This window comes from Delphinapterus leucas, chromosome 15 (genome assembly GCF_059928025.1).
Source record: "Delphinapterus leucas isolate spDelLeu-1000000601 "Yukka" chromosome 15, BTC_Dleu_Yukka2, whole genome shotgun sequence".
Lineage (NCBI taxonomy): Eukaryota > Metazoa > Chordata > Mammalia > Artiodactyla > Monodontidae > Delphinapterus > Delphinapterus leucas.
The window spans coordinates 58418793-58445564 of NC_143143.1; the positions used below are offsets into that span (position 1 = coordinate 58418793).

Consider the following 26772-nt stretch of genomic DNA (forward strand, 5'->3'; position numbering starts at 1 on the left):
GCCACCGCCACGGCTGCCGCCACCGCCACGGCTGCCGCCACCGCCACAGCTGCCGCCGCCGCTGTCGCGGTCGTCCCTTCCCTTCCTGGCTTCGGGGTGCTCCCCGCACGGTGAGACTGCTCTTCCTTCCGCCACCTCCCGGTTCCGCCCCGCTCGCGGAGATCCCCTCCCAGCGGAGCCGCTGTTCTGGGTAGTCGGTGCCTGCGACCCCATCCGGCTGGGGCTGGAGAGTTCCGCTGTCGGGCCCAGGACGGGGAGGGCTCCCTGGCATCTGAGCTGGGGAGATGTCAGGCCCCAGGGCCGCAGGTGACCGTTAGGTGGTAGAGCTGGAGTGCTTTCCGCGGGGCGCTGTCGGGGGCACGTGTGACACAGTGAGGGCGGGGGCCAAATGGGGTCAGCGCCGTCAGCAACTCCGCGCCCGCCCTCCATTGTCATCGCCTCAATGTGTGACCTTGGACGAGTAGCCTCTGAACCTCGCGTGGCTCGGCACCTTCAGGGAGGAGGGCTGTGATGTCGGGGAGTACGGGCTCCCGAGACTACAGCGTCAGCAGAGATGAGGGTGGGGACGGCACAGGATTATGAGGGACAGAGCCGACGCCTCGCAGCCCGGGAGGAGTGTGATGGGGGGGCGTCCAGACTCCTCTGTCCCCTTAGAAGATGAGGATGGGGTGGGGATGGGGGCGCCACACCCACGGGGATGGAGGCGGGAGAGGGTACAGATTCCTATACCCAGGCCCCTGATGTCTCTGGGAGCTTGGCCACCACCTCCCCTTTGTCACAGAGCAGGAAAGGTTCGTTTAGGTTCTGGACCAGTGTTCCTGTTAGTGAGCAGGAACCCTGGTGGACTGAGAAGGGTGGGCTTGGGTTGCCTTTCCTCTTGAACCTTGGCCTTGGGAAGTGTGGGTAGGGCGTTTCTCTGCTCAGGGAGTTGAAGAAGGTCAGAGGCAGCTGTCACCCGCTGGACCTGGCCTGGCCTCTACTAATTGGGGCCTGGGTGGGGCAGGCAGCCTGGAAGCTAGAGGGGTCTGAGCAGCCTCTAGCTGGGGGCCTGAGAGGTTGTGGGGAGGAGATGCTGGGGAGAGGAGGGCAGCACTTCTTGGGGAGAAAGGAGGGTGGGAGATGGTGGGGGTCCCTTCCTGAGTTCACCCCTGCTCCACTCATTCTTTTTCTAATTAATTAATTAATTTATGGCTGCCTTGGGTCTTCGTTGCTGTGCGTGGATTTTCTCTAGTTGCGGCGAGTGGGGCTCCAATGTCGTTGCGTTGTGCGGGCTTCTCATTGCCATGGCTTCTCTTGTTGTGGAGCACCGGCTCTAGGCGTGCGGGCTTCAGTAGTTGTGGCTCACCGGCTCTAGAGCGCAGGCTCAGTAGTTGTGGCGCACGGGCTTAATTGCTCTGCGGCATGTGGGATCTTCCCCGACCAGGGCTCGAACCCGTGTCCCCTGCATTGGCAGGTGGATTCTTAACCACTGGGCCACCAGGGAAGCCCTCCACCCATTTTTAAGAGAGAGAACACCCATACTTATCCTTGCAACTTTGGCCTGCTGGAGGGAGGACAAAATGGAGTCATATCCAGTCTGAGTTGATGTAAAACTGTCACAACCACTCCTGACCTTCAGCCTTGTCTTTCCAGGCCTTGTTCTAGGTATGTGGGCCCAGTCCTATGTCAGGTCCTGGAGTCAGCAGGTTAGTGTGGCCTCAGTGGGTGCTCTTTTTACATGCTTGAGCTTTGATGAGAGGCTTCTGTGGGACTGAGTGCTTAAGCCAGGACTGAGTCCTAGGCTGGGGTGGGGAGGGTGGAAGATTGTAGAGTTCCTAACTCAAAGTCCTTGAACAGGTTGAGAATGGGGATTAGGAATGAATGAGAAACGAGGCCCCAAGAAGCATGTTCCTAGCCACAAAGCAGAGGACAAGCTGGGGCTGGTCCTATGATGCCTGGGGTTTGGGGACTGCAGAGACGTGCTGTGGGGATGCAGCTGTGAGGTACAGGGCAAAAGGGTGGCAGGTTCTGGAGCTCCACTTTGCCATGGACAGACTGTCTTTGACCCTCCCTTCAGCCTTGGGCCCCAGTGTGGGACAGCCTGGAGTAGCAGCTAGCACTCTGTGTGCAGGGCAGGAATCTAAGGGGCTGAGAACTCTGGGTTCCTGTGTAACTGTCCATCTGTCCATTTGCCCAGCTGCCATTTCCCTGTCCTGCTCCTTGTGCCAGAGGTGCCACTGGGCCTGACTGAGACCTTCCCTGGGTAGGATAACCTCGAAGCAGCCTTTCTCTCTAAAGCTGAGAGGGATCTGAGCTGGGAGCTCTGTTTCCCAGAGAGAAGGTTCCGCCAATTTCCCTGAGATTAACTGAGAGCTGAAGGAGCCCCCGAAGGCCCTTGTTCCAGCTTCCCAGCCCTCCCCATCCTGTAACTCTCTGTGGTACCACCCCTGACCTGTTGCCAGCCCATCTAAAGGTGGGGGTGTCTTTTTTTTGCTCGAGTGGGATGTATATTCTTCACATCTTCTTTATGAGTCCTTCTGGTTGTAGGGCATAGTGGGCTCCCAGCAGTCTGCCCTCTGGCAATCCCTGGAGACCTGGTGGGGAGGGGAAGGCAGGATGAAGGAAGGGAGAGGGAGGCCCCTCAGCCCTTGAGCTGTTTTTCTTTTTTTTATATATAATTTATTTTTGGCTGCATTGGGTCTTCGTTGCTGCACGCGGGCTTTCTCTAGTTGCGGCGAGTAGGGGCTACTCTTGAGGTGCACGGGCTTCTCAGCGTGTTGGCTTCTCTTGTTGCGGAACCCGGGCTTTTTAGGCGCACGGGCTTCGGGGGTTATGGGGGCTTCGGGAGTTGTGGCTCGCGGGCTCTAGAGCGCAGGCTCAGTAGTTGTGGTGCAGGGGCTTAGTTGCTCCGCAGCATGTGGGATCTTCCCGGACCAGGGCTTGAACCCGTGTCCCCTGCGTTGAAAGGTAGATTCTTAACAATTGCACAACCAGGGAAGTCCCTTGAGCTGTTTTCTGAGAAGACTGAAGTCCCTGTGGCCCACCCTGAGGGCCATTCCTGACTTCCAGGATTGGCCTGAAGTGCCTCTTTGATGCTGAAATTGCTGTTGCTTCAGAAACCAGTCCTTTGGGGGATTTGTTCTGCAAAGGTGGGGGTGGAGTGGGGAGCATTGTCACAGAGCTTCAGGCACCAGCTGCACCAAACCCACTGAGGAAGAGGCCACTGCTTATTTCTGTGTTGCAGATGAGGAAACTGAGGCACAGAGACACGGAGTAACTTTGCCATGCAGCCTGAATTTAAATCGTCTTGACCATGTCCCTGCTGCCTCTTGGGGGCTGTGCCACTTGGGCCACGATCAAGACTTGGCTGGCACAGGAGGAGGCCTGGGGTTTCAAGGGGACCTAGTGGTTCCCTATGGACACAGCTGCCGCAAGAGGAGGCCCAATGCCATCTCCTCCCGATTCTGATGAAGAATTGTGCATGGATGAGAGTCTGGCTCACAGGGGACAGCGACCAGAGAGGCTTTCTGCTAGGAAAGGAGCTTTTTCCAGCCTTCTCTGAGCCCCTGAAGTCACTTGCCTCCTCGCTCTGCGTTCTCATTGCCCAAGGGTTACAAGGCAGTGCCTGAGTGCTTGCTCTGTCCTGAGCCCTGGGCAGTGCAAGAGACGCAGGTCCGGCCCTCAGTGGACCTTCCATTTCAAGGTTGAGGGGGCAGGTAACAGCTGATTGTGGCCAGGCTAGAAGATGCCCATCGGGGGGCCCCACTCTGAGATGGGGGAAGGGAGTGCCCTCCAGGGCAGGGGTTGGCTTAAAGAATGAGGTGGGGCGTTCCTCTTCTGAGAGCCTCTGGGCCCTGGTGCCACATCTGCCTAGAGGGCCCAGCTGAGGCCCATGCTTGGGCTCCACTTAGTTTGGTCATTCATTCATTTAACAAATATAAACTGAACACAGCTGCTCCCTGCCAGGTGCTGGGCTGGATGCTGGGAACACAGCGTTTGGCAAAAACACAGTCACCACCCTTGTTAGGTGGGGGATATAGATATCAAATGATCCCAGAAGTGAGAAAGGGGATCCTTTTTGAAGATTTTCAGGCCTATCCTGGGATGGGCGGTGGTGGGATGGGGTTGTGCTACCTTGAAAAACGTCCTCTGGAGCTGAGACTCAGGCTGGGGTGTGGATGGGGGGCAGGATTGTTCCAGGCAGAGGGGATGGCCTGGGTTAAAGCAGGCAGGCAGGCAGGCAGGCAACAGGCAATGGACTGGGGAGGAAGACAGGGACCGGACCCTGTGTGTACTGGGGTTTTATGAAGTGAAGAGAGTTTTATGAAGAGCCCCAGGAGCCTTTGCTTACCAGCCACTGTTTGAGTTTCATCCAGGCCTCCCAGGAAATGTCTTGGGAAATGGGGGCCTCTTGTCATTTCCCCTGGCTGCAGAGGTGTGGCTGGAGCAGCCTCTGCCCAAGGTAGGAGGAGGGTCCCCTTGCTCTTGGCCCCTTGCTCTTGGCCATGTTTCACATGCTCTGAGTCCACAGCTTCAGGGGATGGCTGGAGTGGGTAGGGTAGGGCAGGCTTCTCTCCAGGCGCCAGTCTCTCTGGGACAGCTAGGCATTCCAGGGCTCAGGGGCTGCCCTTCTGGGAGTGACCTCAGAGTACTCACCTGGGGCTGTTTCTGCCCTGGCCGCTCCTGCATTCCTGAGACCCAAGCCTTGCCTTTCCCTGTACCTCCTGAGGCCTCGTATGTGGGCTCCTGGTACCCAGGCTGTTTGCCCTGCCCTTGAGGCCAGGCTTGGGCCTAGGTGGACTTCTCTTGCATTGGGAAGTAGGGAGGGAGGTGAGGCCTGCTCTCAGGGCAGCTCGGCACCTGAGGGGCCTCAAGGTTATGCCCTCCACAGGCCCAGCTCTGAGGCCACCCCAAGTTGGCTAGTCTCTTCATTCCCTGGACTAGCCAACGTTGTTCACTTATCTCTACTTTAGTGTGTATCTCTGACAAATATGGACATACTTCTCTACGTAATCCAATTCCATTATCGCACCTAACTGATCAGCTTTTATTTCTTAATGTCATCTAAGATCCAGTCCCACTCATTATTTCCCAATTATCCCCTAAATGTCTCTTTTTAGAGATAGTTAGAAATCCCCTACCCCATTTATTTTTCTTCTTGAAACTGACGTGGTGGAAAAAACGAGGTCAGTTTTCCCATTCTTGGTCTCTTTGTGTGTTAATTTAGAACAGCGGTTGGCAAACTTTTTCTGTGAAGGGCCAGATAGTAAATATTATAGACTTTGCAGGCTATGTGGCCTCTGTAGCAACTACTCAAAGTAGTTTTGCTTTAGTGCAAAAGCAGTTTTAGGGAATTCCCTGGTGGTCCAGTGGTTAGGACCCAGCACTTTCACTGCCAGGCCCAGGTTCAATCCCTGGTCTGGGAATTAAGATCCCACAAGTAGCATGGCAAGGCAAAACAAACAAACAAATAAAAAAAACAGAAGCAATTTTAGACAACACGTAAACAAATGAGCACGGTTGTATGCCAGTAAAACTTTACAAAAAACAGTGGCGGCCGCCACAGGCTGTAGTTGGCCCATCCCCTATCTAGAACCACCTCCCTCCTTTATTTTCCTTCTTACAGTTTGGAAAAAAATTAGGTCAGTTGTCCTGTAGAATATCCTGCCTTCTGGGTTTGTCTCCTTGCTTTCTCGTGGAGTCATTTATTCTGCTGGCCTCTGTGTTTTTGGTAAGCTGAAGCTGGAGTTCTAGGGGCGTGTTAGATGCAGGTTAGACATTTGGGGTGGGGCTGCCCTGTTAGCACTGCTGTGACTTGGTGCTGCCTCACATCAGTAGACATCAGTGTGTCCAGTTGTCCCACTCTGAGTGAGAGGAGATTGACTAATGCAAGACTGACTGATGTCACATCCCTCCATTGCAAACTCGTTCCCTTTAACCCTAGGTCATCTGTCCGTGGCACTTGCGCATATGTGAGCATCCATTTCAACCTTTGCCTTACTGGTTTAGCACCCACTGATTAGTGCTGCTCCTAGCATTTGTGTTTTGGGGGTTGCAGAATTATTTAGCAGTTGATCATTCCTTTGTTAAAGAAGAGCTGTCCTTTAACCACCAGGGCAAGTTGGTTATAGGAAAGGCCAAGAGCGAGGCTGAATTAGTTCTCTATATTGCCAGTTTCCAGTAGAGAGTTAGGGCATTGCTACTGTCAGTAGTGACAAATGAGGATTTGGGTTCGTTTGTTTTGCTTTCTCCCATTTTTTGTAGTCTCTATGAATGCTCTGATTTTATGTAATTCCATCTGTTTCCATCAGTTGCACTTATTATTCTTTTTGATGCTGAGATGGTCTCAGCCCAGTCTTTCAGAGGCCTGGCTGCTCACACAGGCTTCCTGGAGGCGCCTCCCACAGTCTCTGCCCTGAGGCTGCCCTTGGGGAGCTGAGCTGGGAGGCCAGCCAGATAGTAATCAATCCAGAGTCTGAATGGTGGGTTTCGATGGACGGCAACCCCTTCATGGGTATCTGTTCTGTATATGGCCCTGACTGATCACTCGGAGGGAAAGCTCTGAGGACATGTTTTATTATGTGAGCCCCCATATTTGCCCCCCTCCAAGCATACTGTTAACTCTGACCTGGACCCACTTGTGCAACGTGAATACTGTGGTCTCTGGATGTAGGATGGTACAGCCTGTGTGTCTGGGATGGGCCAACCTTTGGGCCACCAGCACCAGAACTGACCCCTGGAAAGTGCCAGTGAAGTCCCCTTCCTTTGCTGGTTGCCTCTTCCCACCAGCCTTAGGTGGGCTGGGCACAAGAGGCTTGTGCTGGTGCTTTGGCACCCAGAAGCTGCAGCTCAGTACATGCTGGCCAGGCCCTGGGTCAGTAGTGTGTCAGGCAAGGGTGAGGGCTCTTGGTGAATGTGGGGAGTGGGTGGAGGAGTGGGGGGCAGAAGCCCCCTCTGCTACGGGGTGCAGGTACCCCTTGGGCTACTGAGAGCAGCAGGGGTTTGGGTCCTTCCTAAAGGGAACTCTCTGCTCTCCCCTAGCCACAGGCCCATTGGTGACCCTGACCCCTGCCCTCCCCACTCCCCATGCATCAGGCTTCTGCTGGTGTCCCTGGAGCATGGGAAGCTGCTGAGCTTGACCAGTGGTGTCTGGCAGGAGCTGCGTGTCTCACCCTGTGGCAGGGAGGGCATCCATGGCTGCAGCCAACAAAGGTGAGTGCCTGCCTGGTCTGGCGGGGTTTGTAGCATCTTCCAGTGGGCCCTGGTGGGAAGGGGCATTGCTGCATGTGGGGCCTGCGTTGGCTGTGAGTGTGTGTGTGTGTCTGTCTGAATGTGAGGTACTAATTACATTACACCAGTGTTTGTTCTGGGGACACCCAAGCCAAACCCGGGGACCCCTGCTGGCTCCATGGTGTGCTGGTCTTTGGAGGTGTGTGCCTTCATGGCCCCATGTTCCAGCCTCCCTGTTCCACTGTGGGGGTTGGGGAGCACAGGGGACTTTGGGTGAGCATTGAGGCTGCTGAGGTGGGTAGGGCCACAGCAGGTTGTGGAAAGGAATTTGGGTTTCATTCAGAGTCCAGAAGTGCTCATAGAAGGTTTTAGGCAAGAGAGGCCTGGTAGGATATATGAGGGTCAAGTCTGGGGGCCTCAGCAGGGAATGTGAAAATGCCAGGCTGGCCCCCTGGCCCTCCACTGAGTGTGCAAGAACCCAGGCAAGGGCTGGCCCAGGCCTTCTCACCAAAAGGACTCTGGGTAGGGCTCTTGGGAGCCCTAGGGGCTGTGGGGGTCAGAGAGGATTGGGGTCATGCTCTTGGCAAGATGGGCCTCTTTCAGCCTTAGCCTCCCCCGGTACAGGCCCTCAGCCCAGTTCCCACGCTCTGCCTGCCTTAACTCCCTGACTTCCTGGCCTTGGAGAACCTGACCCAGCTGGAGACAGCCATGGGCCATGTGAGGGGTTAAGCAGAGGAGGGAAAGGCGTCTCTGGGAGGGGTCCTGGAGGCTCCCCTGGGTTCTTCCTTCTTACCTGCCAGTGATCAGTGATGAGGTTTAGAGGCAGCTGCGGCCCCTCCTAGGAGGGCTGAGTGTGGTTTTTGACCCTGTTTGTTTCTCCCACTCCCAGGCAGGTCCCATAGAGCCCATTCCTGTCTCTGCCCTTCTCCCCTCTCAAGTTGGGTCAGCAGGAGGGGCAGGCAGAGGGCCTCAGGTACTGACAGACCTGGAAGAGGAGATCCCAGAGATGGGGAGCTTGCTTGGCACTGTGAAGGAGAGCATGGGGCAGGGTATCTTGAGGACTGGGGCTGAGTCCTGCACTGCTTGGTGTTTGGAGTCGGGAGGACTGTCTCTTCCCTGTTAGCCCCATTCCCTCTAAGTGAAGGGTCATATTAGCTAATCCCTGAATCCCACCCCCACAAACCCTCTCTCAGGATGAGTATTTTCTGTGGGAGGACTGAGCAGGTAGGGGCAGGTGGGAACCTCAAGCCTTTGATCGCCACTGTCCAGTAGGATGTGGCCTAGCCCAGCAGTGGATGCTGGATGATGTGAAGGGCAGTCGCAGAGGGCGGGGAGGTGACACGGTGGAGTAGTTTACTGGGATAGGTGAAGGCAACAGCTCCGGTAGCCCTCTCCCACTCTCTTCGTAGGCAATAAGCCCAGAGTCCGGAGTATCCGCTTTGCGACAGGCCATGATGCAGAAGGCTCCCAGAGCCATGTCCACTTTGATGAGAAGCTGCATGACTCTGTGGTCATGGTCACCCAAGAGAGCGACAGCAGCTTTCTGGTCAAGGTATGTGTGCATCTTCCCCGCCCGCCCCCACCCCCCACCCCCATTATCAGCCTCATTCCATCTGTCTTCTCCCTGGCCCTGCCTGGCTTCCTGAGCCTGTTCCATTTCCTCTAAGTTGGCTCCATAGGCACATCTTTGTCCTTCCCTGGGCTTTGGTTTCCCCATCTGTAAAATGGGAAGTGTGAGACTGTGGTAAGATGAGTGCACTTAGCACAGGGGTCCCCAACCCTCAAGGCCACGGACCATTACTGGTCCATGGCCTGTTAGGAACCAGGCCACACAGCAGGAGGTGAGCAGCAGGCGAGTGAGCGAAGCTTCATCTGTATTTACAGCTGCTCCCCATTGCTCGCATTACCGCCTGAGCTCCACCTCCTGTCAGATCAGTGGCGGTATTAGATTCTCTTAGGAGTGGGAACCCTACTGTGAACTGCGCATGCGAGGGATCTAGGTTGCGTGTTCCTTGTGAGAATCTAATGCCTGATGATCTGAGGTGGAGCTGAGGCAGTGATGCTAGTGCTGGGGAGTGGCTGCAAATACAGATTATCATTAGCAGAGAGGTTTGACTGCACAGAGACCATAATAAATCAATTGCTTGCAGACTCATATCAAAACCCTATCAGTAAGTGGCAAGTGAAAGCAATCTCAGGGCTCCCACTGATTCTTCATTATGGTGAGTTGTATAATTTTTTCATTATATATTACAATGAAATAATAATAGAAATAAAGTGCACAATAAATGTAATGCACTTGAATCATCCCGAAACCATACCCACCTCACCCCCACCCCCTGGTCCGTGGAAAAATTGTCTTCCACAAAACCAGCCCCTGGTGCCAAAAAGGTTGGGGACCACTGACTTAGGATGTTACTTGAATGGGAGTGGAGCTGTTGTTATCATCGGCATCACCCCAACCATTGCAACTGGAAGGCAGGTGTCAAGGCTGTGGTGTCACAGGCCTGGGTTCAGGTCCAGGCCTGCTATTCTGGCTCTGACCTTGGGCAGGTCACCTCAGTTTCCCTTCTCTGAAGTAGAGACAATTTATATCCCAAAGAGTTGGAAATGGAAGGATGTATGTATGTCACTCAGGTGTAAGGCTAATTATGCTGATAACAAGGTGTGACTTTATTTACTCTTCTCTGCCAAACCTCTGGCTGATTTAGGCTCTTTGCAGCAGTATTTATCACCCCCATGTTTTTCCCCTCTCCTCCTCTCCGAGTGGCCACATCTCATACACTCTTGTCTTCCTCTGCTGCTGGGACACACACAGTTGGATCCCACATCCACTTTGGAGGGGCAGGAGGAAGTCTCTGGAGGGGATGGATTGGAGGGAAACAGGGACTGAGGCCCTCAGGTTGGACAATAAATCAGGGCTCCAGAGTTGAGCCCTGGAGGGCATGGTGGTGAGGATGCAGGATGGTTTCTGGTTTATTGAGATCACCCTGAGGAGGGGCCCAGAGTCATACCTGTTTGCCCAACTCTAAAACCCTTGCTCTTCCTCCAAGAGCTGACGACTTCCCCAAGGGAATAAACATAATTAACCCAAACTTTCAAAAATAGCTCCCTGCCTCCCATTGCAAAATCCATTCATGTAATTAGAGAAAATCTGGAAGATAGAAAAAACTATAAAGAAATTTAAAAGTACCCGCAATCATACTATCCAGAAATAACTACGGTTAATATTTTGATGTGTGTTATTCGAGTTTCTTTTTTAGCTTTGTTTCCAAAAATGAAAAACTGGTATCACAATGTACACACTGTGTTTTGCTTGCTTCTGCTGTGAACCATCTCCTGATGGTTTCCACGAGATTTTAAAACTGCCTGGTATTCCACTATATGTATCATCATTGATTTAGCTGGTTCCCTATTCCTGGTGTTACAGTTTTGTACTGTTATAAATAGGGCAGTGATGAGTATTTTTATTTTGCACATCTCTGAGTATTTCCCCTGGAAAATTCTGCAAGTGATACAGCTGGATCACAGGGTCACCATTGGCAGGTACAGCCAGAAAGTCCTCTTGAGAGGTGTGCCCTCTACCAGCAGAGTGTGGGGGCCACAGGGACTGAGCTTTATCATGCAGTGACATCATCTGATCTCATTGAAAGGCTAGTTGCTCTCCCAAAGGACAGGGCCATCCATTTCCTGAAACTGAACAGGAGTGTGTGTGCATGTGAGCTGTGGATACAGCATGCACCCCTGCACCTCCTGGACTGGCGCTCCAGTCAGCCTACCTGCCCAACAGCCACCCTGGCCTGTGACCCTTCACATGACTGGAGTTTCCAAGGATGGCCAAGCTCTGTGTATGAACAACAGAAATTGCTCGGGCTGTGAATCAGGGCTGTTGGACACAGTGAGCCTTTGAGTGGGCAGGCAGGAATCCATGTTCACATGCCAGCACGGTGGGCTGGAGCCCAGGTTCCATGGCTGGTGCCAGTCTTGTGGGCCAGCTTTGGACTGACACAGCTGGTCTAGTGTCTGTTTTTCTAATTCTGTCCCATCCTCCATCTTGTGCTATCTGTGTTGCCTGGTGGCCCCGCCATGACTAGAGGACCAGAGTCCCTGGGCTCTTGGCTCTGGCCACATGCTGGTAGTGGTGGGAGCAGGTGGATGGCCTGTGTCGTGGGGCTTTGAGCCTCCCCTGTGGGCAGTGGCTGGTGCTTTGCTGTGTGCCACGTGTGGCAGCAGTAGCCAAGAGGTCCAGGGAGGACTATACCCTGACCACACTGTGGCCTTCAGCCAGTCATTTCCTAGCTTCCATTTCATCATCTATAAAATGGCCACCAAGGAACTTCAGGGCTCATGAGACAGATGCTGAGGACTGTGTGGGCCAAGCTGTAAGGATGGGGTCCTTGGAGAAAGGGCCTAGAGCTACCCGACCAGGGGTGTGGACCAACTAGAGTGATGGAGGGAGTCAGGCTCCCCTGGGATTGTCAAGGAAGCAAGTGTAGGGCCCCACAGGATCATCAGTGGCACAACCTGGGTGGGCCCTGGGGGAGACTGTAAGTGAAGGTGCCTCCTTCCCCCACCCCTCCTGCTGCAGGTTGGCTTCCTGAAGATCCTGCACAGGTATGAGATTACCTTCACTCTGCCCCCAGTGCGCAGGCTGAGCAAGGAGGTCCGAGAGGCACCTGTCCCCAGCCTGCACCTCAAGCTCCTCAGCGTCATGCCCATCCCAGAAGGTGCGTACCCTGCTTGGGGTGCTGGAAGCCCGCCCTCCTCCAGCAGGGCCTGGGTGTGAGTGGGAGTGAGAGCATGGGGTACTTCTTCCCGCATCTAGGGCTGATGGGCAGCTTAGCAATCAGGGGACATGATGCCTCATTATGGCCTTGCAGTGTGGCACCTTGGCAGGTCCCATACCCCAGGCCCCACTCCCTGAACAGAAGTCCATGCGCTCACACAGTTGGCCTATGTCTGCTCATTGCCTGATAGTTACCTTAATGGGACAGTGGGAGCCACTGAGGAACTGGCTCTGGGCCTCTAGCCCTCCCTCCGCCTGTACCTCAGGAAAAAGCTACTGGAACCTCAGGGACTCTGGGCAGCTACCTCCCATCACCCGCCAAACCTGGGCTTGGGCTTGGGGCTGCTTCTCTATACCCTGCCAGCTTTAGTGTCCCCCCTTCTCCCAAAGGCTAGGGTATCAGTTTCACCATGTACCGAAGCCCCAGCTTCAGTTTCATTTCCCTCTACCTCTACCTAATGACCTCACCCTCAAGTGGATTGAGCAAGCCCCCTCAGGCCTCTTGCCACCAGATCTGCTCAAGCCCTGCCCTGCCCTCCTTTCCCCTCCCCATCACCCTCTCTCCTTGCTTGCCTTTTTGGGGAATCCCACCTCTTGGAAGCCTGAGTTTGACCTCTGGCCTACAGGCAGAGGCATGTAGAGCTCAATGAAGAATGGGAAGTTGCTGAGGCCCATGCGCCCAGCCCTGGGGGTAGGGTCCTGGGCCATCCTTGCTCCTCTGGAGGTCTTGGTGGTGGGTGGGGGCCAGTGAGTGCTGGGGGGTGGGGGCGGGAGGCCGCAGAGGTGCTGATCACCCGGGCAGGTTACAGCATCAAGTGTGAGTACTCAGCGCACAAGGAGGGCGTCCTCAAGGAGGAGATGCTGCTAGCCTGCGAAGGTGGCACCGGCACCTGCGTTCGCGTGATGGTACAGGCGCGCGTCATGGGTGAGAGCTCGAGGCCCGGGTCTGGCTAGAGGAGGGAGGCACCAACTTGGCTGCAAGGAGTTTCCACCCTCCTTGAGTCTGAAAAAGGGATCCTTGTCCCGGCCCATCCCCAACTTCCTTGGTGGGTGCCTTTCTCCCCATCCCCTAGCAGAGCCGGGAGGGAAGGTAGAGGAGTCCCCTTGGAGTAGGTGGGGCCAGGGTCCAGCCTGGCATACTGACTTGTCACCTGCCTTGCAGACCGACACCACGGCACACCCATGCTGCTAGATGGTGTCAAGTGCGTGGGTGCTGAGCTAGAATACGACTCAGAGCACAGTGACTGGCACGGCTTCGACTGAGGCCCTCGCCCCCACCTGCCTCGGGGCCTCTCAGCCTTAAACCCCACCTCGTCTCCTCAAATGCTGCGTGATGGTGTGGCTTCCTCACCCTTCCCAGGGATGGGCATGGAGGTGGAGGGTCCAAGGGCCTCCAAGCTGGAGCCTCGCCCACACCTCTCACCTCATTTGTGCCACCTCCCTGCCTCTCCAGCATCCTCCTCTCCCACTTCCTCCGCTCTGTGTGCCTCAGTCTCCTGCTGGAAGAAATGGGCTGAGCCCCCAAGGAGGCTCTCTGAGGAGGGATGGAGAGGGCCTGGGGTGGGTTCTACCCACCCCCCTACCCCAAGCCATAGGGGCTGTAGCCAGGGCCTAGGAGAGGAGGGAGCTGGCTCTGTGGTGTAGCTGCCCCCATTACTGCTGCTGTCGTCTTGATTTAGCCACCTCTCCTGTCCCCTCCCTCTTTCCCACTGCCGTCCATGGTGAGGAGGAGGGAGGTGCAGTTCCCAATCCCTACCCCCCCAGGTCTGTGTTACTTGGTTTTTAAACAACTGGTTGGGATAAAACCCTAAAGAAATAAAACTTCCAGTGGATACCAGAGGCCAGCAGGATTTTTGTTCTCCAGGGCCCTGAGAATGCCCAATCCTTTACAGAAGGGCCAAGGAACAGTTTTGGCTCAACTCATTCTTTTTGGAGGCAAGGTCACTTTGTGGTATTACAGCACCTGGCCCCAAAAGAAGTATGCACAGGGGGTGACATTTTAGGCCTGGGAATAGTTGCCAAGACAGAGTTTGGATGGGGAGGGGCCTTCTGCCCAGGTCAGAGAGAGGTCTTGTGGAATGGGGCGTTCAGTTTGGGAGGCTTGACCCAGAGACAGCAGCACCCCCTTCTGGTCAGTTCCCAGCCCCAGGCACAGCTGAAAACCTCCCTTTGCAGATCCCAGCCCCTCTCCACTACTCCACTATTAGGGTCCACTCTTGTGAGGTACCAGGAGGCTATAGCTTCACCTTGAGCATAAATGCTTTATTGTCACCTTAGGGTTCTCAGGCAGGTGGAGCTGTTGCACATCATGGGAGGGCAGGTACACTGAGTTGATGGCAGAGCTGTGACCAGTGCTCCCTCTGTCCTCCCTACCCTCCCCCCACTCCGTGGCTCGATGGAGTGCAAGTGGGTCATTCATAGGCTGCCCCTGGGGCCTTCTCAGATAGAAAGGAAAGGCCCCCCCGACATGTGCCCCCACATCCCCCTCATAAGTGCCTCGCCCTGTACCCTTCTCATAGTCTGCTACTGCTCTTTCTACAATTAACATTCATACTTGGGTGGTCAGTACCACACCCAGGAAGGTCTTACTACCCCTGTCCCTTTCCTGTCAGTTTCCAGTCCTTGTCCTGTCTGGCTCCCTAAACAGGCTGAGCCAGTCAGTCAGTGCACTCCGCCCTTCAGGCCCAGGCCCTGCACAACCTCCTTCCTCTTGCTGCCCCACCTGCAGCTGCACCCCCACCCCCCCACTCCCATCCCGGACCCCAGTTCAGACCAGGGCTCAAGTCTTCCGGTGCATTCTGCTTTCAGGATCATGTGCTCCCTGTGGGCACGCCGTCTTGCAAACCTCTTTTAAGTCTCCTTGACCTCAGTCCTTGGCAGGGCCCTTCAGCCTTCCAGTCAGCGGACCGGGGCTCAATCCTAAAGCCAGAGTTTCTGGATATGTCCCCACCCATCCTCCTGTGACCTCACCTCCCCTCACCTCCCGGGGCAGGATGGTGGGGAATGGGGCCGGTTGGTCCGCCTCAGCCCGCTCCCCAGGCCCTGGGCCAAAAGAGAGTTCAGCGGGGCCGACGGGGCTGGCACTGCGCCCTCAATTGGAAAGAAAGTCGATGGCGGCGCGCACGGAGCGATTGGTGCTGACGTCGACGGCAGTGACCTTAATCTCGGTGTCGCCAAACTGCATAGCAGTGCGGATCTCACGGCGGCTAGGGGGCGCGCCGGCGGCATGGGGGCCTCCCTCGGCGGGCTCGAGCTCTAGACTGAGCGCGCCGCACTTGCGCACGCCTGGGTCGGTGATGAAGCGCGCGTCCTCGGCGGCGCAGCAGTACAGGTTGATGAGCACGCGCCGCTGGCCTGGGCGTGCTGGGCAGTAGCTGCGCAGCACCTCCTCGCCTAGGGCCACCGACTGCTCGGCGGCCACGAAGCGCTCGAACACGTCGGTGCACCAGCGGCGGCCGTCGCGAACCAGCAGCTTGTCGGGCGGGTGGCGCCCAGCCACAAAGCGGTTGAGCACGCCCACGCCGTAGGTGAGCGGCGAGCGGCGCACCCGAACCACGCCCGGAGCCTGCCCGAAGAGCACCGCGCCCTTTAGGATGGTGAGGCCCACGTCGTGCGGAACCACCACGCGGAGGCCGCGGGCACCCAGTGCTGCCTGCACCGCGTGCTGCAGCACGGCCGACTCTGCGAAGCCGCCCACCAGGAACAGCAGCTTCACGCCCTGCACTTCGGGGCGCGCCAGCAGCGCCTCTGCGGTACAGGAGCGAAGGGTGGGGGTAAGGAGGAGGGACGGGGAGTGGGCCACTGAGGCCACCACTGCGCATCCACTGGTGCCTCTCCTCTGCCCGCCTGTATCCTCGGGCAACCAGAAACTAGTCATTTCACTATAAAACGGTAGCCTGGTTCTCATAAAGAAAAACACCGGGCACTTTCATGAGGGCCCCTGGCAATCTTTATGGGCTCTGCTTCCCCACCACACTGTGGAGGGCTTGAGATAAGGGTCTGCATTTACACATATTAAATGCCTACTACGTGCAAGACATTGCACTCTCTAGATACTTCAGCTCATTTAAATCCCTGTGATAACAGTTTGGGGGACCTAATACTATCACCCCATTTGGGGAAACAGGCACCAGAGGTTCTTTAACCTGGCAAGACTGCACATTTTCCCGCCTATCTCTTAATCCCTACCACACTGCATCCTCCAGGTATTCCAGATGATTCTGGGTCTCATTCCAGTGTATGGATATGGGAAGGTTTCCAGGCACTAACAGGGTAACATATTCCCGCATCTGGGTGTGTACGTTGAGGTGAATGAAGGACCCAGGCTCAGGTGCTCACCTATGTGCTGGATGATCCCGCTGACCGTGGGCTGAAAAAGGTCGTTCATGGCCTCACAAGACATCCTGAGCATCCCCTGTGAGGACCACTTCACGAAGTTCACGCTGTAGGTGTTGAAGGAGGCACAGGCCCATGGGTCAGGGTCCTGGGCGCTACCCCTATTCCAGGCCGAAGTACCTGGGCACTGACTGCACATTATGTGTTGTGCCAGGCGTACTTTCAGGGCTTTAGACGCAGGTCTGTTCCAGGTCCAGGCATGAGGTCCCAGGAGAGGAGCCTCCCTTTGCCTCGAGCAGAGGAACCCAGACCCATTGGCTAGCATATATGTATGTATGTATGTATGTATATGTATATGTGTGTGTGTGTGTGTGTGTGTGTGTGCAGGGAATGGGAAGAGGTAGATGTTGGCCTTTCCGCAGGCTCAAGATTCTCGCCCCAGTTTGGGCTGCTGATTCCAGCTGGGGTACTCATGCCCCTCCCCCTGCCTCCACCGGGGCTGGCATGATATGTGCGTGGGACAGATAAGGTGGCTCCCCTACTCCCCCCTGGGGCCCACACCTTCCCCTGTAGGTGCGGTCCCCCGGCCCACCTGCTCCTGCGCAGGGCTGTCTCCACGTTGTGGCCTCGCTGCTTGCGGTAGAAGTCAATAAACGAGAAGGGCAGCGAGATGTTGAGCGCCCCCGCACGGTGTGGGCCTGCGGTGCGTTTGCGGGCCTCGAAGGCTATAGTCAGATCCACCCAGGCTGCTGGGCGTTGCCTTTTGAAGGTGGCGATGAAGTCCTCGCCGAAGATGCGGCCCAACAGCTGCTCGAAGGCCAGGTCCACGCCCACCGCGCCACAGGGGCCACCTTGGGTAGGGCAGGGGAGGAAGTGGGGCGTCAGTGCCGACTCCGCCGCCAGGGGGCGTTGGCGGGGCCAGGGCGGTCTGGGTACCAAGGGCGCTGCCTGGCTACTCACCAGATGCCTTGTAGAGCTCCTTGAGGGTGCCATGGGGCTGCTCCAACTGGTGCACGGTAAGGTCCACCGTGCCTCCCCCGCAGTCTGCCACCACGTAGCGGTCTCCTACGGGGGCGAGCGTGAGCACACACTCGTGGCACCTTCAGCTCTGTGCCCTCTGCAGACTCACCCAGCCTCCAGCCCTGCCCCAGGTCCTGAGCCCTGTCTGTGGGGCCATGGGGGTTAGGGTTGAAAGGGGCTTCAGGTGCTTGAGGGTCACCAGGTAGGAGCACAAGGTGTGGGGGAAAATGGTCCCAGGATTCTGCAACTCCATCTGCAGAGAATCCCCCAGGGGAGTGGGGGTTAGGGGCATGGCTGTGAGTGGGGGTGGGAGTGCAGGTGACTGAGGGGAACTACCAGGTTAGGTACAGCTGAAAGAGTTGGAAGGGGCAGGGTTCCTAGGGGCTAGAGCTGACTTCGGGAATGTTCCCCCCACCTTCAGTATACGGTGCCCCACAGGGCCCAAGGAATATCCCTCCATCTCCCCTCCCCCACCTGCTTGCATCTCAGCCCACAGTTCTCCGACACCCGATTCCACCAGGAATGTGCGACTGTGGCGGGACCTTCGAAGCTGCTCTCGGGCTGTGTGTTGAGGGACAGCAGGACAGTGAGGTTAGAAGGGGTGTCTCAGCTACCACGCTCAATGCCCCACGTCCTTCCACCAACGCCCTCCATGAGCATCTGGAGCAGCGAGTGCTCCTGAAACTCCTGCTCCACTCCTAACTGGGAGAGGGCAATGCTGAACCCCAAAGAGTCCAGAGAAACTGGATGGGGTAATGTTAGGCACTGTAACCAACAGCTAAGGGGAACTATTTCTGGCTGCAGGACCTTCCCTTAATCCAGAAGGGCTCAGGCCATGGCAAAATCAGAATTAAGAAGGTCTGAAGGAGCTGGGGATGGGGTGGGGGGAGGTCCTGGGACCTCTCCCTGTCATGGGAGATGGCATCTGAGGGGATGATGAAGGTTGACCATAGTTGTCCCAGTTCCTGGTCCTGGCAGCAGGAGCTTGGGGCTGATGGGGGAGGGGGGAGGACAGCTGATGTGCCAGGAGGGGAGGGAAAACTGATTCAGTGGCTGTTTAAGGGGCAGCTCCTGAAGACCTCCACCTTCAGCTCAGAGTACCCTTTGTCAGTACCCAAGCACCTCTCCCCAGGGTAGGCATCACTCTCCCACTCTCAGATTCAGGGCTGGGCTGAGTCCTACCGTCCTCTGACAGTGCTACTCTAGGGCAAGGTGTAATCTTCAGCGCCTGCCTCCAAGGCCACCACTGGGCAGTATCCCTGGGGGTGGCTCACCCTGACGGAAGCTGGAATCAATGGAGCGGCGCTCGCCCAGGCGCCCACTGCCTGGAGCTCGGCTGCTCAGGTCCACGAGCTGGTGCAGACGCAGCTTGCGGCAGTAGACAGAGGCGGCCTCAGGCTCCAGGGCGATGAGTAATTGCTCTGCATCCTCTCTTGACACCAGTCCGGCCTGAGGTTGGGTGGTTAGCAGGGTTGGGGAGCATCATGGGCCAAACATCACACTGAAATGGCACCTCAGGGCAGGCAACCGGGGGCCTGTGGGGCTCCAATCTCCTCTGGATTATACCCCACCCATGCTAAGCTTCTCAGGCCCCTCCATGCTGCACAAATTTGGAGCTGTCTCACAGCCACCCTGTGACCAGGCTGGGGAGGGGCATGGCCATGGCCAAGGATGCCATGGTGTTGCCCAGCAGGAAGAGACCCTAGACTGAGTGAAAACCTAGAGCACCTGGGATCTGCCTCCAGGCTGCCCAAGGTGTCCCTGGGCTGCAGCAAGGTCCCCTTCACAGATGCTGGGTTGGCCAGCTAAGCACTGGCTGAGGGGGTTAGTGGAGACTCCAACACAGTGTATTGGGGAGGGTGGGTATAATGGCTAGACCATCAGTCAGAGGGGTGGGGGGGCCCCTTTTGGCTTACTGAACCCTCTTTCTCCACTGGTGATAGACAGTGGCTATGGGCCTCCCCACTCTTAGGAGAACTTTGTTCTCAGGGAATCTGATATAGGAGGAAAGAAACTTTAACTGAAATTTCAGGCGCCAAGGCAAGGCAGTCTGACCAGGTGGGGGATGGGGATGGGTGGGTATTGAGACTCCAGCCTGTTCTCAGCTGACAGGGAACAGTGTGGGAGGAAGCAGGGTGGGTAAACCAGCAGGGTGCCACTGGTGTAGGTGTTCTGGCTGGGCACAGCCATGCTTTCATCCTGGTCTCTGCAGGGGGATGCCCACTGGCCTCAGGGTTAGCTCCTTCTAGAGACAGTGTAGGCACCTGCGGATTTGACAGCTGTGGCATGCCTGGCCCAAAGTTGTGTTTGTGGGGGGTTGGGGGTCCTGGTATCTTCCATGGGAAGATGTACTGGAATTCCTGAGATCCCTTTTGGGGATCCTAGGGTGTCCACCAAGGCCTCAGGTTCACAGGCAGGATCAAACAATGAGTCCCCCTCCAACCTCCCCATTTCCACTTGAGAGGGGGGTGCCTGAGCCGTCCCCCTTTCTCCAGACCTTTGGGCACCTCTTATGGTAGGAAGACCAGCAAACATTGGCCAAAATCGCCTCCCTTCATAGTTTCATAGTCCTATTTCCCCTGCTCAGTGGTTGGGGCTGTGGTGAAAATACTGATGCTGGCTGAAGTGGGTGTTCTTGATGTCCTGCCCAGCTACTGTGAGTGTTGGCTGCTACTGGCTCACCGCTGCCCCTTCTCTGAAGAACTGCCCTCAGCTGAATGGGAACCGCCTCACTTGGAGGGGCTTTCCCCAACTCCCCCAGTAACCAATGACAGACTGATAAGGATGGACAAAAAGCCACCCCCCCGCCTCCCCGTGGCCAACACCACAGTACATTCTCCCTCTAGAGCTCTCCATGGGATCAGGCTGAGGCTAGACTCCAGCTGAGACCACATCCTTGCTCAACTCTTTCTCCTGTCCTGCTTTTCTCACTCCCCTTTCTCCTGAGAGTCCTTGCAATAGACCACATGCACAAGAATCCCCATCTTGGGCTCTGCTTCTAGGAAACCTGCCCTAAGACACTGTTTAAGCTGGCCTGGGCTGTGTCTTTTGTCCCTCTGCTCTGTGGTCCTGCAGGCCCACCCCCTTTCCTGGTGGCAACAGCCCTCCAAAATGGCCAGCAGGGTGGGGCTGGCAGTCTTTACACAGTGGCTCTGTGGTCCCAAGGGTGGTGGGTGAATGAGGGTATGGGCCCTCCCCGGGGCCCTCCCGACCAACGTCCACGGCTCTGAGTGCACATTCTCACCAAGTAGGCAGCCTCTCGCATGAACTGCTTAGCTGGCTGTTTCCAGATGGCTGGCACTGTCAACACCCAGCGCACAGTGTCCTTCTCTGGCAGCGATGGGCACTGGTCCCTCAGCTCCTGGAGCAGGAGGGGGCAGTGAGGGGAATGGCTGGCTTGGTTTGCGGGGAGTGTCTTTAGCCTCTATGGGAGCTGGAGGAACTAATCAGGCCTCAGGAGGAACTTCCCAGCTAACTTGGAATCCTAACACCCACTTCCCCACCACCACCACCTCCCCAACACCTGTAGGGTTGATGCAGGCTCTACCAGATAGAAAGGCAGGGGACTGGAGAAGATGACCTCTGTCTTCTGACAGTGGCTACCCATTGGATGGACAGGGGATGGGCTGAGGGGAAAGGATGGACCTGGGGGCCCTCCACCCCAGTAGGCAGGGATGGGGTCACAGCGCACCTGAAGGGCATGCTCCTTGAAGAAGCGCAAGGCATGGGCGAACACCTCCAGGGCAGGCATTTTCTTTCCATTTACCGCTTCTAGCTGGGTCTTCAAGGTGAGATCCTGGCAGGGACACAAGGTGACTCTGCAGGAGGCCGTAGCTCTGCCTCCATTTCCTGACAACCTCTTATACTCACCCCATTTCCTGGTGCTCCTCCTCTTTGGCACTGTCCCACTCTGGCTCTAATCTCACATTAGTTCTCTCCCCAGCCCCTCTCTTTACCCTATCTTCACCCCTTGGTCATGCCTCCATCCCTTACATTCAAGTTCTGCCTCCTTAGCTACTCCTCCACCAGTCCCCTCCTCACCTTTTAGCTTCACCTACCCTCCATGAGGCCTCCCTCCCCGTTTTCCCTCCTAGCCCTGCCTCCCTGGCTGGAGCTGGGCCCTGAGCCAGAATGTGACTCACAGTGGCACTGTGGATCTTCATCTTGAACTTCTCAAAGTAGAGCCAGTCACGAGCCTCCTCAGGGTCCAGATCGTGGTAGTAATCACGGGCTGTATAGCCAAAACTGTGAAAGGCACCCTCTGGGGTCAGCAGCAGGCAGGTGGGGGTCTTCTGGTGGGCCACACCTGGGTCCCCGCCCTCCCATTTCCTGTGGAGGCAGATAGCTGTCAGTGTGGTCAGCAGTAATCCTCCCTTTGTGGGGTTGGGTGCTGGCTCTGGAACCAGCTGTGTGACTTTGGGCAGCTCACTTGGCTTCCCCAAGCCTCAGTCTTTCCATATGTAAAATGGGAATGATAATAATACCTGCCTTTTAGGGTTCTTGTGAATATGGTGCTTGGCATCCACTTAAATCTCCATAAACATTGCTCATGGGATCCTCTCTATCCATGGGGCCATGGGTCCCATCCGACATCCTCAGCTCCTGATCCCTTCCATGAAGTATACCATTGGACCTCACCTCCCTTTTTTTTTTTTTTTTTTTTTTGTGTTATGCGGGCCTTTCACTGTTGTGGCCTCTCCCGTTGCGGAGCGCAGGCTCCGGACGCCCAGGCTCAGCGGCCATGGCGTACAGGCCTAGCCGGTCTGCGGCATGTGGGATCTTCCCGGACCGGGGCATGAACCCGCATCCACTGCATCGGCAGGCGGACTCTCAACCACTGCGCCACTAGGGAAGCCCACCTCCCTGTCTTTTTAACAAGCAGCAGCAGCAAACCATCTGCCTTGTCTGGCCTTCTGATATGTCTCTCCAGGACCCTGGCAGAGGCCTCCTCCCAGCCAGCTGGTTTGCCCTCCTCTAGGCCATCTTCCACAGCTAAGCTCTTTCAAGGTATTCATGATCACTCCTATCTGGCCCACATCAGTAGCTACACCCCAGCTGACTGCACCTCCAGCAGGCCCCCAAAACCTGAGACTCCAAACTTCCCTATGTGCAGGCATCATCTGGACCTCCACCCAGAACTCACTGCCCAGTTCATTAGCCTGGCAAATCCTTCCTCCCCTTCCTCTGCATTGTCTGATGCCCTGACTCCTCTAGGCCAAGCTCACCAGTGCAGCCTTTTGGGGAAATAACTGGGAATCCAGGCAGAAGGAAGAGCATGTGCAAAAGCTTAGAGGTGTGAAAGACCAGGGAGAACTAGCTATAAGTTGGCTCAAAGCAGGAGAAAATACAGGAATCTTAAGATCAACTAAGGAGGAGTATCAAATGCCATATCAGAATTCTGTCTTGGTGGGTATTAGGTAGGGGAGTGAAGAGGCATGACCACATTTGCCTTTAGAAAGGTCACTGGTTCCCATGTAGCAACAGAGTGGAGGGGAGGGAGGATGGAGAAGGAAAACCAGGGAGGAGGATATTGCAACGGTTCAAGTGAGAGAGGGTGGGGCTGAACTTCGGGGTGGTAGTGGTGGAGAGAAGTAGGCGGGTATTACAGAGATATTAGAGATAGAAGTGATGGGGATTAGTGGCTAGTGGGGGTGGGAAGGACTTGGGAGGAGGCCAAGATGTCTCCAGTTACTTCCTGTGATTGTTATCTCCAGTGTCCCTTCATGTGTCCTCAGCCCCAGCAAGGGGCCCAGCATGGCCTTGGCTGTGCGTGCTGACAAGTTGGGATGCCCTGCAGCTCTTAGAGAGCTCTAAGGGCCCAGAGCCTTTGTGGCCTCATGTGGATGTGGAGGGAGCAGAGAAAGGGGAAGGACAGTCCACGCTCATGTAGGTTAGGTCCCCTGTATCTTTGGGGCAGTGACCCTTTGCCTGTCTCTCCACCCACGCTTCCATCCAGCCTCCCAGGCCCTGGTGAAGCCCCCTGATCCCCCACCCCAGGCTGAGTTGGGAGCTTTGGGGTCTTCTATAGGGGTCTTCCCCCTATAGGCTACAGCCCCACTAAGATATATTCAAAGGATCAGGGTCTTGAGGCCTGAAGGGGAGTGTCAAACAAATGTTTCATTCAAACAAAACAAAATCCATCAGAATGGATTTTTCAAACAGCTCTTTCATGACAACTGTGTGACTTGTCAACTCAGTTAACCCTCTGATCGTTCATTTCCTTGTATTTCATTTGAGCAGAACCTAGGAATCTGCCTCTAGGATTCTACTGCATAGAAATTCCAGCACAAGTTTTCAAGGAAGAATATTCATTGCAACACTTTTTGTAATAGTGAAAAATTAGAAGGAAAAATAGCCTCAAAACTATCAATAGAAGAATGGATAAATTATGACACATCTGTACTGTGGAATACTATGCAACCATTAAAACAAAATTGTGGCTCTCTGTATTCACATGAAACATGTAGAAAATAGTGTTGAAAGCTTAAAATAAAGCAAGTTGTATGATATACCACTTTTATTTTAAAACCACATATTTATTTGGTTTTTGCATATGTATTTGTGCATATGTATTTGTGTATGTGTTTGTGACTATCCCAGAAAAAGATCTGTGTATTTTACTGTATGTTTGTTATCTCGCAATAAAAAATTTAAAATAAAAAACAAAGCCCAACATTTCCTGCAGAGGTCAGAGAGCTGCCCCAATTGGGGCTGAGGGCCCAGGCCTAGCACCCATCCTCCAAACTTTTGCCCCAGTGAGGAGCCCAGACTAGGGGTGGAAGGCACTCTGAGGAGACCCCATATCTCCTTAGTGACGGTACTTCTGGGACCAGGTCTCTCCCAGGCTGTAGGATTCCCCCCGCACCCCACACCAATCTCCCAGCCCAGCCACCCTCACCTCATCATGTGGATGGCCTCAGGGTCACTGGCAAAGCTGAAGGCATAGCCACTGGATGTGGTGCCGAAGTCGATGGCCACTACCACGGAGAAGGGGGCCTGCTGGGGGGCTCGGGCCTCAGGCTTCTGCAAGTGCAAGACGTAGTCAGGGAGCAGCCAGATGGCCAGGCTGAGTGTATGTGGGAGCCCTCCCAACCCCTGGCTGTGGTCCAGACCGGCCCTGGCCCAACCCCACCTACCTGCCTGCCTGGCTTCCTTCCTCTCCTAAGCTCCAAGGTAAGCTCTTGAGATGCCAACTGTTCAGAAAGCCCAAGGCCTCTCAGGTAGCCCCATGAAGTTTTGGGCTTGAGCTCCTGCTTCCCTGCTTCTGGTTCTCTGCCCACCTTCTGCCTGGACTGCCTTTGCCCCACCCCCATGTCACACCATTTCACAGCCTGGGCCCAGCTGGGGGCAATTTTGCTGCTCTGAGCAGCTTCATAGCACATGGACCTGCGTATATTTGACCCTCTTGCTCTTTGTGGCCACAGTGACACAGCCAGACTCTATCCAGTTTTGTGACAGAGAAGAGAGGCCCCATGCATGGCCTGTCCATGTGCCCAAGAGTGGTCCCTGACTCCTCCCAGGCCAGGCCTGGGCTCCCTGAGAAAAAGGGGGTCCCCAGGCTGAATCACTAGGGTGAGGCCACCCCACGTGGGGTGACCTAGGGAGCTTGGGGGTGGTGGTTATGTCCTGGATACTTCAAGCTAGCCCCAAACTATTTTTTAGCAACATGTCTCCTCTTCCCTAGATATACCTTGTATTAAGGTGGCTGTGGTTGACAGGAGGGGAAGCAAGTCTCGGAGGCCCAGTGCTCTGAGAACACACAAAACTACTTGCTCAGAAGTACACCTGCCCCAGGCAGGTTACGTGCAATGGTCCCTAGATGTTATCCTGGAGAGAGATCACCTCAGTAGAATTGTTACCCCTACAGTCCAAGGTCACCTAAGGCTAACCCATCAGGGGGAACATGAGTGGAGTGTGTAGGGGCAGGAAGCATGATGGCACCCCCAGCCCAGACCTGCCAGGGTTCTTCCAGACACCAGTGTGACCTTCCCCACTAACCAGGCCACCCACCACCCCAATCCCTGCTCTGGGCTTACTGGAGACTGTGAGGGTGTGAGGGGGGCAATGCCACAGCTTTCTTGGGTCCTTGGGGAGCTGGGTGGGCTGGGCACTGGAGACCGCTCTGGGCTGGAGCCTGCAAAGAGAGGGCAAATCACTCAGGCACAATCAGGGTAACGGGGTGGTGGCTGGGGCCCAAGCCTGGGGGATTCTCCATCAGTCATTGCTGGGCCAAGGTGAGGGGTACCCTGCTGGGGAAAGGCGATGAGGGAGGGAGGATAGGAAGGACGGGACTGAGGTCGGGGTCGGGGATAGCTGGGCTCAGGGTCTGTTATCAGTTAGAGGCAACCTATTCCTGAAGGGTGACATACTTCACCTAGGGACTCACTGTCTCCCCCAGCACTCCTCAGACACAGCAGGGAAGGGGAGAGACAGAGAAGCATTGTGGGGGTGGGGAAGACTGAGACCAGAGATAGAAGGGCAGGAGAGATGGGGCAGGTGAGCTCCTGGGGTGAGGGTGGAGAAACCAGAAAAGGTTGGGGACTACAGACCTAACTGAGTGGGAGTGGAGCCACTCCTCTCCCCACTAAAGTGCAGCCACATGGTTCTAATCAGGACCCGAGGGAGTTGCCTCCCCGCCTCCCTCTGCCCCACAAGGGCCATGGACAGGCCCAGCTGGCTGACTGGGGCAACACTTCCCCCAGCCCAGTCCTGAGCCAAGAGGTGTCCACCACACTAGGAAGTCAGATTCCAAGCCTCCCCTCCCCCATGACACACATAGACCTGGAGCCAGCGTTTGGGGGCAGGAGGCCCCCTTAAGACCCTCTCACAGGCCCAGGACTGAGCTGGACCTTTGGTGGGAGGAAGCAGTGCAGCCCCCAGAAGGCAGCCCAAAGCCTGGTTTGGAGGCTCTGGCAGCTCAGGGGGCAGGAGGGCCTGCTTTGCTGGTGTGGGCTGGTGGCTTATCACCACCACACTGAACTTTGCAAAGGCCCCTGGGAGGGGCACTGGGGCTGCCCTGAGATCCATGTGTGGGGACGGGGGCGCTGGCCAGGGAGATTGATGGGGTCTGGTATGAAGACACATTGGCAAATCAATGTCTGGCTTTAGGCTGAGCCAGGGCTGGGGCCTGTGTACTCGCTCAGCCACAGCTCTGTGGCCCTGGCAAGTCCCAGCCCTCCCCGACCTTGGGGTACCCTTGGAACATATGTGAGGGGCCGGGCATGATTCTGGGAAGTGCTTGGACAGGGCTGGCATCTGTCTTGCAGTGCTGGAGGGGCAAGGACATGGTGGTCACACTCCCAGAGCCCCTTTTTCTCAGGTGGCCAGGGCAGGCTTGGGTCCTGTCACCAGCTCCAGCTTGAGGGGCCGAGTTGCTGTGGTTTGAGCCTGGGAAGGGAGTCAGGAAGGAAGCCCCAGCCCAC

General features: G+C 55.9%; 2 protein-coding genes across 4 annotated transcripts in view; one reads left to right on the forward strand and one right to left on the reverse strand.

Moving 5' to 3' along the window:
• Positions 1 to 13827, forward strand: ADISSP (adipose secreted signaling protein). Of its 3 annotated transcripts, none has more exons than XM_022592913.3 (6): positions 1 to 110; positions 7075 to 7191; positions 8619 to 8761; positions 11798 to 11936; positions 12798 to 12920; positions 13158 to 13827. In XM_022592913.3, the coding sequence occupies exons 2-6, from the start codon at positions 7173 to 7175 to the stop codon at positions 13256 to 13258; spliced, it is 525 nt and encodes a 174-aa protein (XP_022448621.1). In that variant the 5' UTR covers positions 1 to 110; positions 7075 to 7172; the 3' UTR covers positions 13259 to 13827. The 3 variants fall into 3 exon arrangements, with proteins under 3 accessions (XP_022448621.1, XP_089752743.1, XP_030618802.1); XM_089896617.1 differs by lacking the exon at positions 1 to 110 and adding an exon at positions 208 to 306; XM_030762942.2 differs by lacking the exon at positions 1 to 110 and adding an exon at positions 210 to 306 and having other exon boundaries at positions 7021 to 7191.
• Positions 13598 to 26772, reverse strand: part of HSPA12B (heat shock protein family A (Hsp70) member 12B) — an 18796-nt gene continuing 5621 nt past the window's right edge. The window contains exons 3-13 of the mRNA XM_022592904.3: positions 25387 to 25484; positions 24249 to 24373; positions 21493 to 21679; positions 21042 to 21146; positions 20595 to 20711; positions 18625 to 18799; positions 17825 to 17911; positions 17291 to 17395; positions 16923 to 17181; positions 16334 to 16437; positions 13598 to 15742 (exon numbers count right to left, since the gene is read on the reverse strand). Of these exons, the coding sequence (XP_022448612.1) occupies positions 15087 to 15742; positions 16334 to 16437; positions 16923 to 17181; positions 17291 to 17395; positions 17825 to 17911; positions 18625 to 18799; positions 20595 to 20711; positions 21042 to 21146; positions 21493 to 21679; positions 24249 to 24373; positions 25387 to 25484 (2018 nt within the window). The 3' untranslated portion in view covers positions 13598 to 15086. The remainder of the gene's footprint in view (positions 15743 to 16333; positions 16438 to 16922; positions 17182 to 17290; positions 17396 to 17824; positions 17912 to 18624; positions 18800 to 20594; positions 20712 to 21041; positions 21147 to 21492; positions 21680 to 24248; positions 24374 to 25386; positions 25485 to 26772) is intronic.